This window comes from Nicotiana tomentosiformis, chromosome 2 (assembly GCF_000390325.3).
Source record: "Nicotiana tomentosiformis chromosome 2, ASM39032v3, whole genome shotgun sequence".
Lineage (NCBI taxonomy): Eukaryota > Viridiplantae > Streptophyta > Magnoliopsida > Solanales > Solanaceae > Nicotiana > Nicotiana tomentosiformis.
In genome coordinates, this window is record NC_090813.1 from 31,949,904 (window position 1) to 31,962,197 (window position 12,294).

The window sequence follows — 12,294 nt, forward strand, 5'->3', positions numbered from 1 at the left end:
GAGGCCTCGATCCAATACCGACAGGGCTCCGAGCCAGTATCGAGCTCACAGATAAGAGTCGTTGCAACCGCACTATGGGAGAGAATCTTGGCGGGAATCGAGAAAAAGATAATTCATCATGGGTTCTCCATTATATATTTTTTATTATTATAGATAAAGTAGGATCCCTCTACTATAAAGAGGGGAATCCTTGTAAGCATGAGGACAGATGGTAACAAAGAAAACTTGAGAGTTTGGCGCTATCCAATTTAATTCCATTTGTCAAGAACACATATATTTCTATGTCACTCTACGATTTGTACCAAGTTATATCACGTATCCTTAGGACCATACATAAATTTAACTATATCCAATTTTTAGGGTAAACAGTTTGGCGCCCACCGTAGGGCTAAGGATAACAATGGTTGTTTGATACAAATCTGCAACACACGCCCGTTTACAACTTCGAATCAGTAATGGCAAACCCTAGATTGATGGCTTTACCTATCGACCACGAAGCCGGCCTTCAAGATGAAACCAACAACTTGATACCCAGGTCCGGAAGGCCACTTAACGATGTTACTGAAGCTCGAGTCGAAGTACCTGAAATTCGAGCAGAAGTACCGCTAGATGTCAATTCACAGGTGGCTCTTGAGGTAAACCAACGTTCCGAACCGGAAAAAAGCATTCAGGGCGGTACTCGATCTGTAGCTCGATACACCCACAATGTGGAGGAGATCGGAGTCAGCTTGCATATGATCTTTGAAATGTTACAAGCTAACAAGTAGCGATAGCTCAGTTGCAGAGCCAAACCCAGCTACCAAGTAGGCCAGAGCCCAGTCAACCTCGAGAAGCTGCTCATAGAACGGAACCAGCCATAGTAAGGTCAAACGAGCAAGAATCGAGGACTACTCCCGAAATTGCTAAAATACTTGAGGAGCTCACAAAGCGAATCGAAGCCAACGATAAAAAAGTAAAAACATGTCATTCCAGGGTCGATCAGATCCCGGGAGCCCCACCAATAATAAAAGGGTTGGATTCAAAAAAATCATGCAAAAGCCTTTTCCCTCGAGTGCAGCCCCAAAACCATGCCCCAAAAAATTCCATATGCCCGAAATTTCCAAATATAACGGTATGACCGATCCCAACGATACGTCACCTCTTACACGTGTGCTATCAAGGGTAACGATTTGGATGACGACGAGATCGAATCCGTATTGTTGTAAAAATTTGGAGAGACCCTCTCGAAGGGGGTGATGATTTGGTATCATAACCTACCACCAAATTCCATCAATTCATTTGCCATGTTAGAGGATGCGTTTGTAAAGGCACACGCTGCTGGTGCCATAAAGGTTACAACAAGGAAATCAAACATATTCAAAGTAAAACAAAAGGGTAATAGAATACTGAGGGAGTTCGTGTCCCGATTTCAAATGGAACACATGGAATTGCCACCGGTCACTGACGACTGGGCTATCCAAGATTTCACCCAAGGGTTGAACGAGCAAAGTTCAATAGCATCACGTCGGCTGAAGCAACATTTGATCGATTATCCAGCAATAACTTGGGCGGATGTACACAACCGATACCAGTCAAAAATTAGGGTCAAGGACGACCAATTGGGAGCTCCTTCCAGATCCATGCATCAGAACAGGTCGGCTATTAAAAACCAGAGGGACATCGACAGAGAGCAAAGGTCAAATAGAGACCGATATCAACCGTACATCGCAGATCGAATGAACAACGGTTCAACGTGCAATGCCGCTCAAAACAATCGAAGGAGTGATCGAGGAAAAAATTCTCGGGGGCTTATGAGCAAGAGTGGCTTTGATAAATATGCCGATCCTATAGAGGCACCTCGGCTATCGGAGTATAATTTCAACGTCGACGCATCGGGCATTGTATCGGCGATCGGAAGAATCAAAGATACTAGGTGGCCTAGATCCATGCAAATCGACCCTTCCCAAAGGAACCCAAATTCGATGGGCAAGTATCATGGTACGCATGGCCACAGGACCGAGGATTGCAGATAATTAAGAGAAGAGGTAGCCCGTCTATTCAATGAGGGCCACCTTCGAGAGTTCCTCAGCGACCGAGCCAAGAATCACTTCAAAGAAAGGGACGCCAGCAAAAAAGATAAACAAGAGGGACCTCTGCATATCATTAATATGATCATCGGTGGGGTTGATACTCCATAGGGACCCGTGCTCAAATGCGGCAAGATACTGTCCATAAGGGAAAAACGAACTCGAGGTTATGTACCCGAGGGCACTTTATCATTCGAAATTGAAGAAGCCGAGGGCATCTCTCAACCTCGATCTGTTGCTCGAGACACCCACAATGTGGAGGAGATCGGAGTCAGCTTGCATATGATCTTTGAAATGTTACAAGCCAACAAGTAGCGATAGCTCAGTTGCAGAGCCAAACCCAGCTACCAAGTAGGCCAGAGCCCAGTTAACCTCGAGAAGCTGCTCACAGAACGGAACCAACCATAGTAAGGTCAAACGAGCAAGAATTGAGGACTACTCCCGAAATTGCTAAAATACTTGAGGAGCTCACAAAGCGAATCGAAGCCAATGATAAAAAAGTAGAAACATATCATTCTAGGGTCGATCAGATCCCGGGAGCCCCACCAATAATAAAAGGGTTGGATTCCAAAAAATTCGTGCAAAAGCCTTTTCCCTCGAGTGCAGCCCCAAAACCATGCCCCAAAAAATTCCGTATGCCCGAAATTCCCAAATATAACGGTATGACCGATCCCAATGAATACGTCACCTCTTACACGTGTGCCATCAAGGGTAACGATTTGGATGACGACGAGATCAAATCCGTGTTGTTGAAAAAATTTGGAGAGACCCTCTCGAAGGGGGTGATGATTTGGTATCATAACCTGCCGCCAAATTCCATCGATTCATTTGCCATGTTAGAGGATGCGTTTGTAAAGGCACACGCTGCTGGTGCCATAAAGTTTACAACAAGGAAATCAAACATATTCAAAGTAAAACAAAAGGGTAATAGAATACTGAGGGAGTTCGTGTCCCGATTTCAAATGGAACACATGGAATTGCCACCGGTCACTGACGAATGGGCCGTCCAAGATTTCACCCAAGGGTTGAACGAGCAAAGTTCAATAGCATCACGTCGGCTGAAGCAACATTTGATCGAGTATCCAGCAATAACTTGGGCGGATGTACACAACCGATACCAGTCAAAAATTAGGGTCGAGGACGACCAATTGGGAGCTCCTTCCGGATCCATGCATCAGAACAGGTTAGCTATTAAAAACCAGAGGGACATCGACAGAGAGCAAAGGTCGAATAGAGACCGATATCAACCGTACGTCGCATATCGAATGAACAACGGTTCAACATGCAATGCCGCTCAAAACAGTCGAAGGAGTGATCGAGGACAAACTTTTATGAGCAAGAGTGGCTTTGATAAATATGCCGATCCTATAGAGGCACCTCGGCTATCGGAGTATAATTTCAACGTCGACGCATCGGGCATTGTATCGGCGATCAGAAGAATCAAAGATACTAGGTGGCCTAGATCCATGCAAATCGACCCTTCCCAAAGGAACCCAAATTCGATGTGCAAGTATCATGGTACGCATGGCCACAGGACTGAGGATTGCAGACAATTAAGAGAAGAGGTAGCCCGTCTATTCAATGAGGGCCACCTTCGAGAGTTCCTCAGCAACCGAGCCAAGAATCACTTCAAAGAAAGGGACGCCAGCAAAAAAGATAAACAAGAGGGACCTCTGCATATCATTAATATGATCATCGGTGGGGTCGATACTCCATAGGGACCCGTGCTCAAATGCGGCAAGATACCGGCCACAAGGGAAAAACGAACTCGAGGTTATGTACCCGAGGGTACTTTATCATTCGAAATTGAAGAAGCCGAGGGCATCTCTCAACCTCACAACGACGCTCTGGTAATTTCTATCATATTAGATAAAGTTCAAGTTAAGCACGTCTTAGTAGATCGAGGTAGCTCTGTGAATATTATCCGATCTTGGGTAGTGTAGCAGCTCGATTTGCAGAATCAAGTCGTGCCCACAGCTCAGGTCTTAAACGACTTCAATATGGCCAGTGAAACAACTAAATGGGAAATTATTCTGCCCGTAAATATGGCTGGAACCATCCAAAATACCAAGTTCCACGTAATCGAAGGCGACATGAGGTATGAAGCCCTACTCAGAAGACCATAGATCCACAATATAAGGGAAGTGCCTTCGACTCTACACCAAGTGATGAAATTCCCTATGTCGGACGGCGTGAAAACAATATACGGGGAGCAACATGCTGCGAAGGAAATGTTTGCAGTCGATGAGATAACACTAATACCAACGTTATCTGCCTCAGAAAGGCCGAGCACAAAAAATAGGCAAGAAACCAAATAGCAATCACAGTCAGCAGTCTCGACCGAATCGGTGAAGCAGGAAATAGAAAATGACGAGGAAGAGTTTCCGATACCTCGGGCTCTCATCGTCCCCGATGACTCCGACGCCACCAAGTCAACGATCGAAGAGCTAGAGCAAGTTATATTAATTGAGCATCTGCCCGAGAGAAAGGTATACCTGGGAGCGGGGTTGACCCCCGAACTCAGGAAAAAACTTATTCGGTTTCTTATTGATAACATAGATTATTTTGCTTGGTCCTATTTAGACATGGCAGGGATCCGACCATCGATAACAACGCACCAGCTGAGCTTGGACCCTAGGTTCAAACCGGTGAAGCAAAAAAGTAGACCTCAGTCTGAGGTAAAACACTCATTTGTAAAAGACGAGGTAACTAAACTTCTCAAAATAGGGTCAATTCGGAAAGTAAAATATCCCGAATGGTTTGCCAATGTGGTTGTAGTTCCCAAAAAAGGGAACAAACTTAGAATGTGTGTAGATTATAAAGATATAAACAAAGCATGCCCCAAAGATTCTTTTCCACTGCCTAGAATCGATCACTTGATCGATGCCACAGACGGTCACGAGATCCTCACTTTTCTTGATGCCTATTCCGGGTACAATCAAATTCGCATGAACCCGGAGGACCAAGAAAAAACTTCATTTGTCACTAAGTATGGAACCTATTGTTATAATGTAATGACATTCGGGCTAAAAACGCAGGAGCTACTTACCAATGCCTAGTGAATAAAATGTTCGAAGAGCAAATAGGTAAATAGATGGAAGTTTACATTGATGACATGCTAGTTAAGTCCCTGCGCGCAGAGGACCATTTGACTCATTTGCAGGAAATGTTCAAAATTTTAAGGAAATACAACATGAAGCTCAACCCTGAGAAATGTGCTTTCGAGGTTGGATCGGGCAAGTTCCTCGGCTTCATGGTATCGAATCGGGGGATCGAGATCAACCCCGACAAAATCAAGGCCATCGAAGGCATCACCGTCATGGATAGTATGAAAGCAGTGCAAAGGCTAACCGGACGAATAGCTGCCTTAGGCCGATTCATTTCAAGGTCGTCAGATCGAAGTCACAAATTCTTCTGTCTACTCAAAAAGAAGAACGATTTCGCCTGGACCCTGGAATGCCAATAGGCACTAGAACAACTGAAGCGGTACCTATCGAGCCCACCACTACTTCACACTCCGAAGACAGATGAGAAGCTTTACTTATACTTGGCGGTATCGGAAATCACTGTAAGTGGTGTCCTAGTTCGAGAAGAGCAAGATACGCAGTTTCCTGTTTATTATGTAACTTGGACCTTAGAAGAGGCAGAGACTAGATACCACTCTTAGAGAAATTGGCGCTTGCACTGATAAGCGCCTCTAGAAAGTTAAGACCATACTTTCAATGTCTCCCCGTATGCGTATTAACCACTTCCCACTTCAAAACATTTTGCACAAGCCCGAACTATCGGGCCGACTGGCCAAATGGGCCGTCGAACTCAGTGGGTATGATATTGAATATCAGCCTCGAACGACCATCAAGTCCCAAATTTTAGCATACTTCGTGGCCGATTTCACACCAACCCTCATACTCGAAGTTGAAAAGGAACTCTTGTTAAAATCGGGTACATCGTCGGGGGTTTGGACCCTCTACACAAATGGTGCTTCAAATGTGAAGGGATCCGGGCTTGGCATCGTATTAAAACCTCCCACGGGTGGCATTATTAGGCAATCCATCAAAACCACTAGATTAACTAACAATGAGGCTGAGTACGAGGCCATAATTACAGGTCTCGAGCTAGCTAAAAGCTTGAGAGCAGAAGTCATTGAAGCTAGATGTGACTTTTTGCTAGTGGTGAACCAAGTGAATAAAACTTTCGAAGTTCGAGAAGATAGGATGCAAAGGTATTTGGACAAACTACAGGTAAATATACACCATTTCAAAGAATGAACCCTACAACATGTGCCTCGAGAACAAAACAGTAAGGCCGACACACTCGCAAATCTAGGGTCGTCAGTAGAAGAAGATAAGATTGACTCGGGGACTGTCGTTCAACTCTCGAGATCTATAATCGAGGAGGGGCATGCCGAGATAAATTCCACGAGCTTAACCTGAGATTGGAGGAATAAGTATATTGAATACTTAAAAAATGAAAAACTCCCATTGAACTCTAAAGAATCGAGGGTTCTACGAACCAAGGCTGCTCGATTCACGTTGGTTGAAGATGGAACATTATACAGAAGGACGTTCGACGGACCACTGGCAGTGTGCTTGGGACCAGGAGACACCGATTATGTTTTACGAGAGGTCCATGAAGGCACTTGTGGAAACCACTCTAGCGCCGAACCACTAATTCGCAAAATCATCAGAGCATGATACTACTAGGATAACATAGAAAAGGACACTAAGGAGTTCATTCGAAAATGCGATAAATGTCAAAGGTTTGCATTGATGATCCATCAACCCGAAGAACAGCTACATTCAGTCATTTCTCCATGGCCATTCATGAAATGGGGAATGGATATCGTCATCCCTCTACCATCGGCCCCAGGTAAAGCTAAATTTATTTTGTTTATGATTGACTATTTCTCTAAATGGGTTGAAGCACACGCATTCGAAAAGGTAAGAGAGAAAGAGGTTATAGATTTTATCTGGGATCACATTGTGTGTCGATTTGGGATACCAACAGAAATAACATGTGACAATGGCAAGCAATTTATCGGCGGTAAAGTGACAAAATTTCTCGAAGATCATAAAATAAAAAGGATACAGTCAACACCATATCATCCTAGTGGGAACAGACATGCTGAATCAATGAACAAGACTATCATCCAAAACATGAAGAAAAGATTGAATGAAGCTAAAGGAAAGTGGAGAGAAATTTTGCCCGAAGTCCTTTGGGCATATCGGACAACATCTAAATCTAGTACGGGAGCGACTCCGTTTTCCTTAGTGTATGGCTTCGAAGCTTTAATTCCGGTCGAAGTCGAGGAACCCAGCACAAGGTTCCGACATACATCGGAAGAGTCGAACTACGAGGCTATGAATACTAGCCTCGAATTATTAGATAAAAAATGAGAAGCGGCACTGGTTCGAATGGCTGCACAAAAACAACGAATCAAAAGGTACTACAATAGAAGAACCAACCTCCGCCATTTCAAGGCCGGGGACTTGGTCCTAATAAAGGTCACCATCAACACTCGAGATCCTAATGAAGGGAAGCTCGGCCCAAATTGGGAAGTACCCTATCAAATCCTCGATATAGTCGGGAAAGGGTCTTATAAACTTGGAACAATGGATGGAAAATCATTACCAAACAATTGGAACATATCGCTTCTCAAACGATATTATTGTTAAGGTATGATTTTCTCCTCTCTATCGTCTATATACATATATTTGACACTAACTCATTGCAGGAATTCGACAAAAGACATCAAGACCTCTGGTTTCAAAGCACGCGTTGTACTCTTTTTTCCCTTAAATCGGCTTTTATCCCAAATGGGTTTTCCGGAAAGGTTTTTAACGAGGCAACAACTATGTGCTACCTGAGGGAAAATCAATAGTATCCTAGGCTCATTCATAATCAACCTCAAATAATGGGGGGCTACCATCGAATAAATCAAGTTCGGTACAAGAAAGTTATTTCATATCAAATTCATGTCGGACAGGGTCTCGATAGAGAAAAGTGTAAGGGCCAAATGGTCAAAACGAACCATGCCCACTTAGTTTTGCTCGAACCCTGGCACAAGATACAAACACATGTATAATGGATTATAAAGGAAAACTTCTTCTTTTCAGATATCTCACACTTTGAAAAGATCTTCCTACTTCATGATTCAAACAGGCTTAAAGGCCAACCACCATCAAAAGAATTTTGATACGGGCGATCATAAAAAGCCTACGGGCTACGATACTTTGAGTTCGAGTTCGAAGCAATCACTCACTCAATTATTAAGCCTAAGGGCTATCTTACTTCGAGTTCGAGCAATCACTCACTCGATCATAAAAAGCCTACGGGCTACGATACTTTGAGTTCGAGTTCGAAGCAATCACTCACTCAATTATTAAGCCTAAGGGCTATCTTACTTCGAGTTCGAGCAATCACTCACTCGATTATAAAAATCCTACGGGCTACGATACTTTGCGTTCGAGTTCGAAGCAATCACTCACTCAATTATTAAGCCTAAGGACTATCTTATTTCGAGTTCGAGCAATTACTCACTCGATCATAAAAAGGCTACATACTACGATACTTTGAGTTCGAGTTCGACGCAATCACTCACTCAATTATTAATCCTAAGGGCTATTTTAATTCGAGTTCGAGCAATCACTCACTCGATCATAAAAATTTTACGGGCTACGATACTTTGAGTTTGAGTTCGAAATAGTCACTCACTCAATTATTAAGCCTACGGGCTAGCTTACTTCGAGTTTGAGCAAATCAATCGACCATAAAAGCCTACGGGCTACACATACTTTGAGTTCGAGCAATCACTCACTCGACTATTAAGCCTAAAGGCTATTCTACTTCGAGTTAAAGCAAAGTGCATGAAGCCTAAGGGCTGAACATTTTCATAAAACACAAGTAAACAAAATCCTCACTAAGCAGAAAAATGGGAACAGTGATAAGCTGGGTAAAAGAAAGGACTTTATATACGTAATGATATTTACAAAACGACCGATCAGGTCCTTATAAAGGAATATAATCATCTACGGAAGCAATATTTTCTACATCGGGCTCCTCCCCACTCTGAGACCCACTTTTTCTCCCGTCATCGTCATCGTCGTCGTCATCATCATCGTCATCATCATCAGAGGCCAAGGCCCCAGCTTCAGCTTCAAGCTCTCTTGCCTTTGTTAACTCTTCAGAAAGATCGAAGCCCCGGGCATGGATCTCCTCGAGGGTTTCCCTCCGAGTTTGGCATTTGGAAAATTCGGCGATCCAATAAGCTCGAGTTCGAGCGGTATCAGCAACCTCTCTCACATGGAACTGAGCGGCTTCGGCATCAGCCCGGTAAATAGCCACCATTGCGTCTGCATCGGCCTTTGTTTTTTCAGACTCAATGAGTTCAGAGGCCAACTGAGCCTCGAGCTCCTCCTTTTCACTCGCTTGAGCCAAGCTTTTCTCTTTCAGGCTCTGAAGTTGACTTTCAGTCGATGACAACTGGGCCCGAGCAGTCTCTCTCTCTACAGCAAGGCAGTCTATATTTTCTTTCCATTTTAAGGACTCCGCCTTTATCTCATCAACCTCCTCGCGGAGTTTCCCGATCAACTCAAGCTTTTCCTGCAGCTGTGAGACTGAAAGATTAGCCATCGTTCCAGTGTCGAGCCCATAGGCTTTTAATAGTATCATTACCTGCTCGGATAGATCAGTCTGATCTCTGTGAGCTTTAGTCAAATCAGCTCGGAGATCCTTGATTTCCTCTCCTTTTTGCCCTAAGAGGAGTTTAAGGACACTCCTCTCCTCCATAACCATTTGGAGATCGACCTCATATCGGTGCAGCTCAGCTTGGGATCGAGAACATGCTTCTTGATAAGCTGCCGCAGCCTACGGGAGGAGAAGAAACGAAGTGAAAAAAGAAAAATAGACACGAGAGATAGTACCAACAAAATAAATTAAAGTTTACCTGATTCAAAGCTTACCGCACTCCATGGAAAACAAAATCTGATGCCTCATTGCTACAGGCAACATCCTCGATGCTAGTAAAAAGACCACAGAAGGGATCGTCCCCCTCATGAGGCTTGTCTAGTTCGAGCCCCCCCAAAGGTTGGGCTTCCTGAATCGCCCCTTCAAAAAAAGTAGGAAAGGTGGGCGAGTCTTCAATTGTTGTTGCCCCAGGTGAGTCACTTGGGGAGTTCCCTTCGGTTCGAAGAGATTCGGGAACAGCCCCTTCGGATACATCCCCAATCCGTTAGCTTCGATTGGAAACATCCTCGATCAGCAACGACTCAGGAACTCTGCCCGAATCCTTCTCCGATATACCCCCGGTTTAAGCCGGAGTTGTATAAACCACCATCAATCCACCTGCCTGTGGAGCATCGGTGGTTTTCTTTATTCGGGCCATCAATACGAACTCCTCATTTTCCTCTTCCTCATCTTCATCTCTTAGGCGCTGAACCGACTCTGGGGTCAAAGGGATGGTATTCTTCTTCGACTTACGAGTTGACATTGCCTTCGGTTTTGGATTCTCGAAAGTAGAGGCCATTTTCCTCTTATTTCCCTTCGGCAGTTCGGAAGCTGGGATCGAGGTCTCTTCCTCACCGGGCAGGGGCCTCAAAAATGCGTCTCTGTGCAGGCCTGCACACGAGAAAATCGATCAAGTATAAGGAGAATGTTTCGTTCGAAGTCCTAAAACATGAAAGATAGTCTTACAATGATTTTTCGCCTCCCATCGGCCCTTTTCCAGGTCATGCCATGAACGTTCGGCGTAAGAGGAGTTCGAAGCTAGAGCCAGTACCTAGCTCTTAAGGTCGGGAATGGCGCCAGACATCCAAGGAACCGCTGCATCACAAAAGTGATATCGACAAGAAAACAAACAAAGAAACAAGGCAATAGGGAATAAAACAATAGAGTACACTCACGATTCATATTCCATTCTTCGGGGAACGATATCTTTTCAGCAGGGATCAGGTCCGAAATCTTCACTCGAACAAACCTGCCCATCCAACCTCGATTCTTATCCTCGTCTATACTCGAGAATAATACCTTGGTAGCCCGACATTGTAGTTTTATCAATCTGCCTCAAAAGAGGTGGGGACTATATAACCTAATAAGATGATCGAGGGTAAAAAGCATCCCCTCGATCATGTTTGCAAAGAAACAGATCAGAATAATGATCTGCCAAATGGAAGGATGAATCTGGCCTAGAGTTATTTGGTATTGCCGACAAAAATCGACGATAACGGGGTCGAGAGGTCCTAACGTAAACGGGTAGGTATACACACTTAAGAACCCTTCCACATGGGTGGTAATATCATCATCGGAAGTCGGAATCACCACTTCCTTATTGCCCCAGTTACAATCTGCCTTCAACTGTTCAAGTTGCTTTTTGGTTATCGAGCATAAATATCTCGATACCGGTTCGTATCGACCGGGAACCAGCGTGCCTTTGTTGAGCTTATAATCAGAGGTAAGAAGGCATGTTTTGGGAACAAACTCCTCTGGCCGTGGCTCCGCCGGTGTTTTATCGGCAGCAGGCTGCAAAGCAGAGGCCTCTCCTTTTTGAGGAATGGTCATTGATGTTTTCACCATTTACTTGAACTTAAAATAAAGGAATAAAAGGGGGTATGATATTTCAAAGGAAGATTTTTCGTAGTGAAAAACACAGAAGGAAAATTTAACACAAACAAATTCAGAAAATATGGGAAGATGCTTAGAAACTTGTGATCAGAGAATGTAAAAGTGATTAATGGTAGTCAAATGGGATATTTATGGGTTAAGAGGCGGCGGTTCAACCTCAGTAATGGCCGACCGTCTCCTTACACGTATTAAATGCCTCGGTAAACGGAACCGACGAGACCGCTATCTCATAAGTCACGATCGAACTCGATGCACACGTTAGTATACATATAACCGTACTGATGGAAATCGTATCGTTTCTCATTACATCCTTTTCGAAAAACGAGGGGACTATCTATGTACGGTCAAAACCGATTAAGTCAGTCGTATGTACTGGTCGAGATGATAATACTTCGATCAAAGGGTATCTGCATGATGACAGGTCGAGGTCCGAAGTAAGGACGTCGAGCTTCGAGCTCTAAGACCTATCAATGACAAGATCAGTATCAATATCGAGCTCATATCCAAATCGAACTACGAGTCAAAGCGAAGATTATCGAAGATGCATAGACCGACCAAGTCAGAATCGAGACTCCAAGTTAGAATCGAGCTCGAACCAAGGCCGAGGGCT

General features: G+C 44.1%; 1 protein-coding gene across 1 annotated transcript; it reads right to left on the minus strand.

The window, feature by feature from the left end:
• Positions 1-9,074: 9,074 nt before the first annotated feature.
• Positions 9,075-11,636, minus strand: LOC138904564 (WEB family protein At4g27595, chloroplastic-like). Its single transcript, XM_070193069.1, has 3 exons — positions 11,330-11,636; positions 10,399-10,682; positions 9,075-9,932 (listed from the first exon to the last, which is right to left on the minus strand). The coding sequence occupies exons 1-3, from the start codon at positions 11,634-11,636 to the stop codon at positions 9,075-9,077; spliced, it is 1,449 nt and encodes a 482-aa protein (XP_070049170.1).
• Between the last annotated feature and the right edge of the window lie 658 nt (positions 11,637-12,294).

Coding starts and splice junctions, on each gene's coding strand:
- LOC138904564 (XM_070193069.1), bottom strand. CDS start 11,636: ATGGTGAAAACATCAATGACCATTCCTCAAAAAGGAGAGGCCTCTGCT. Junction 10,683..11,329: donor CCATGTGGAAGGGTTCTTAA/GTGTGTATACCT, acceptor TCTCGTGTGCAG/GCCTGCACAGAGACGCATTT. Junction 9,933..10,398: donor CACAGGCAGGTGGATTGATG/GTGGTTTATACA, acceptor CTCCTCCCGTAG/GCTGCGGCAGCTTATCAAGA.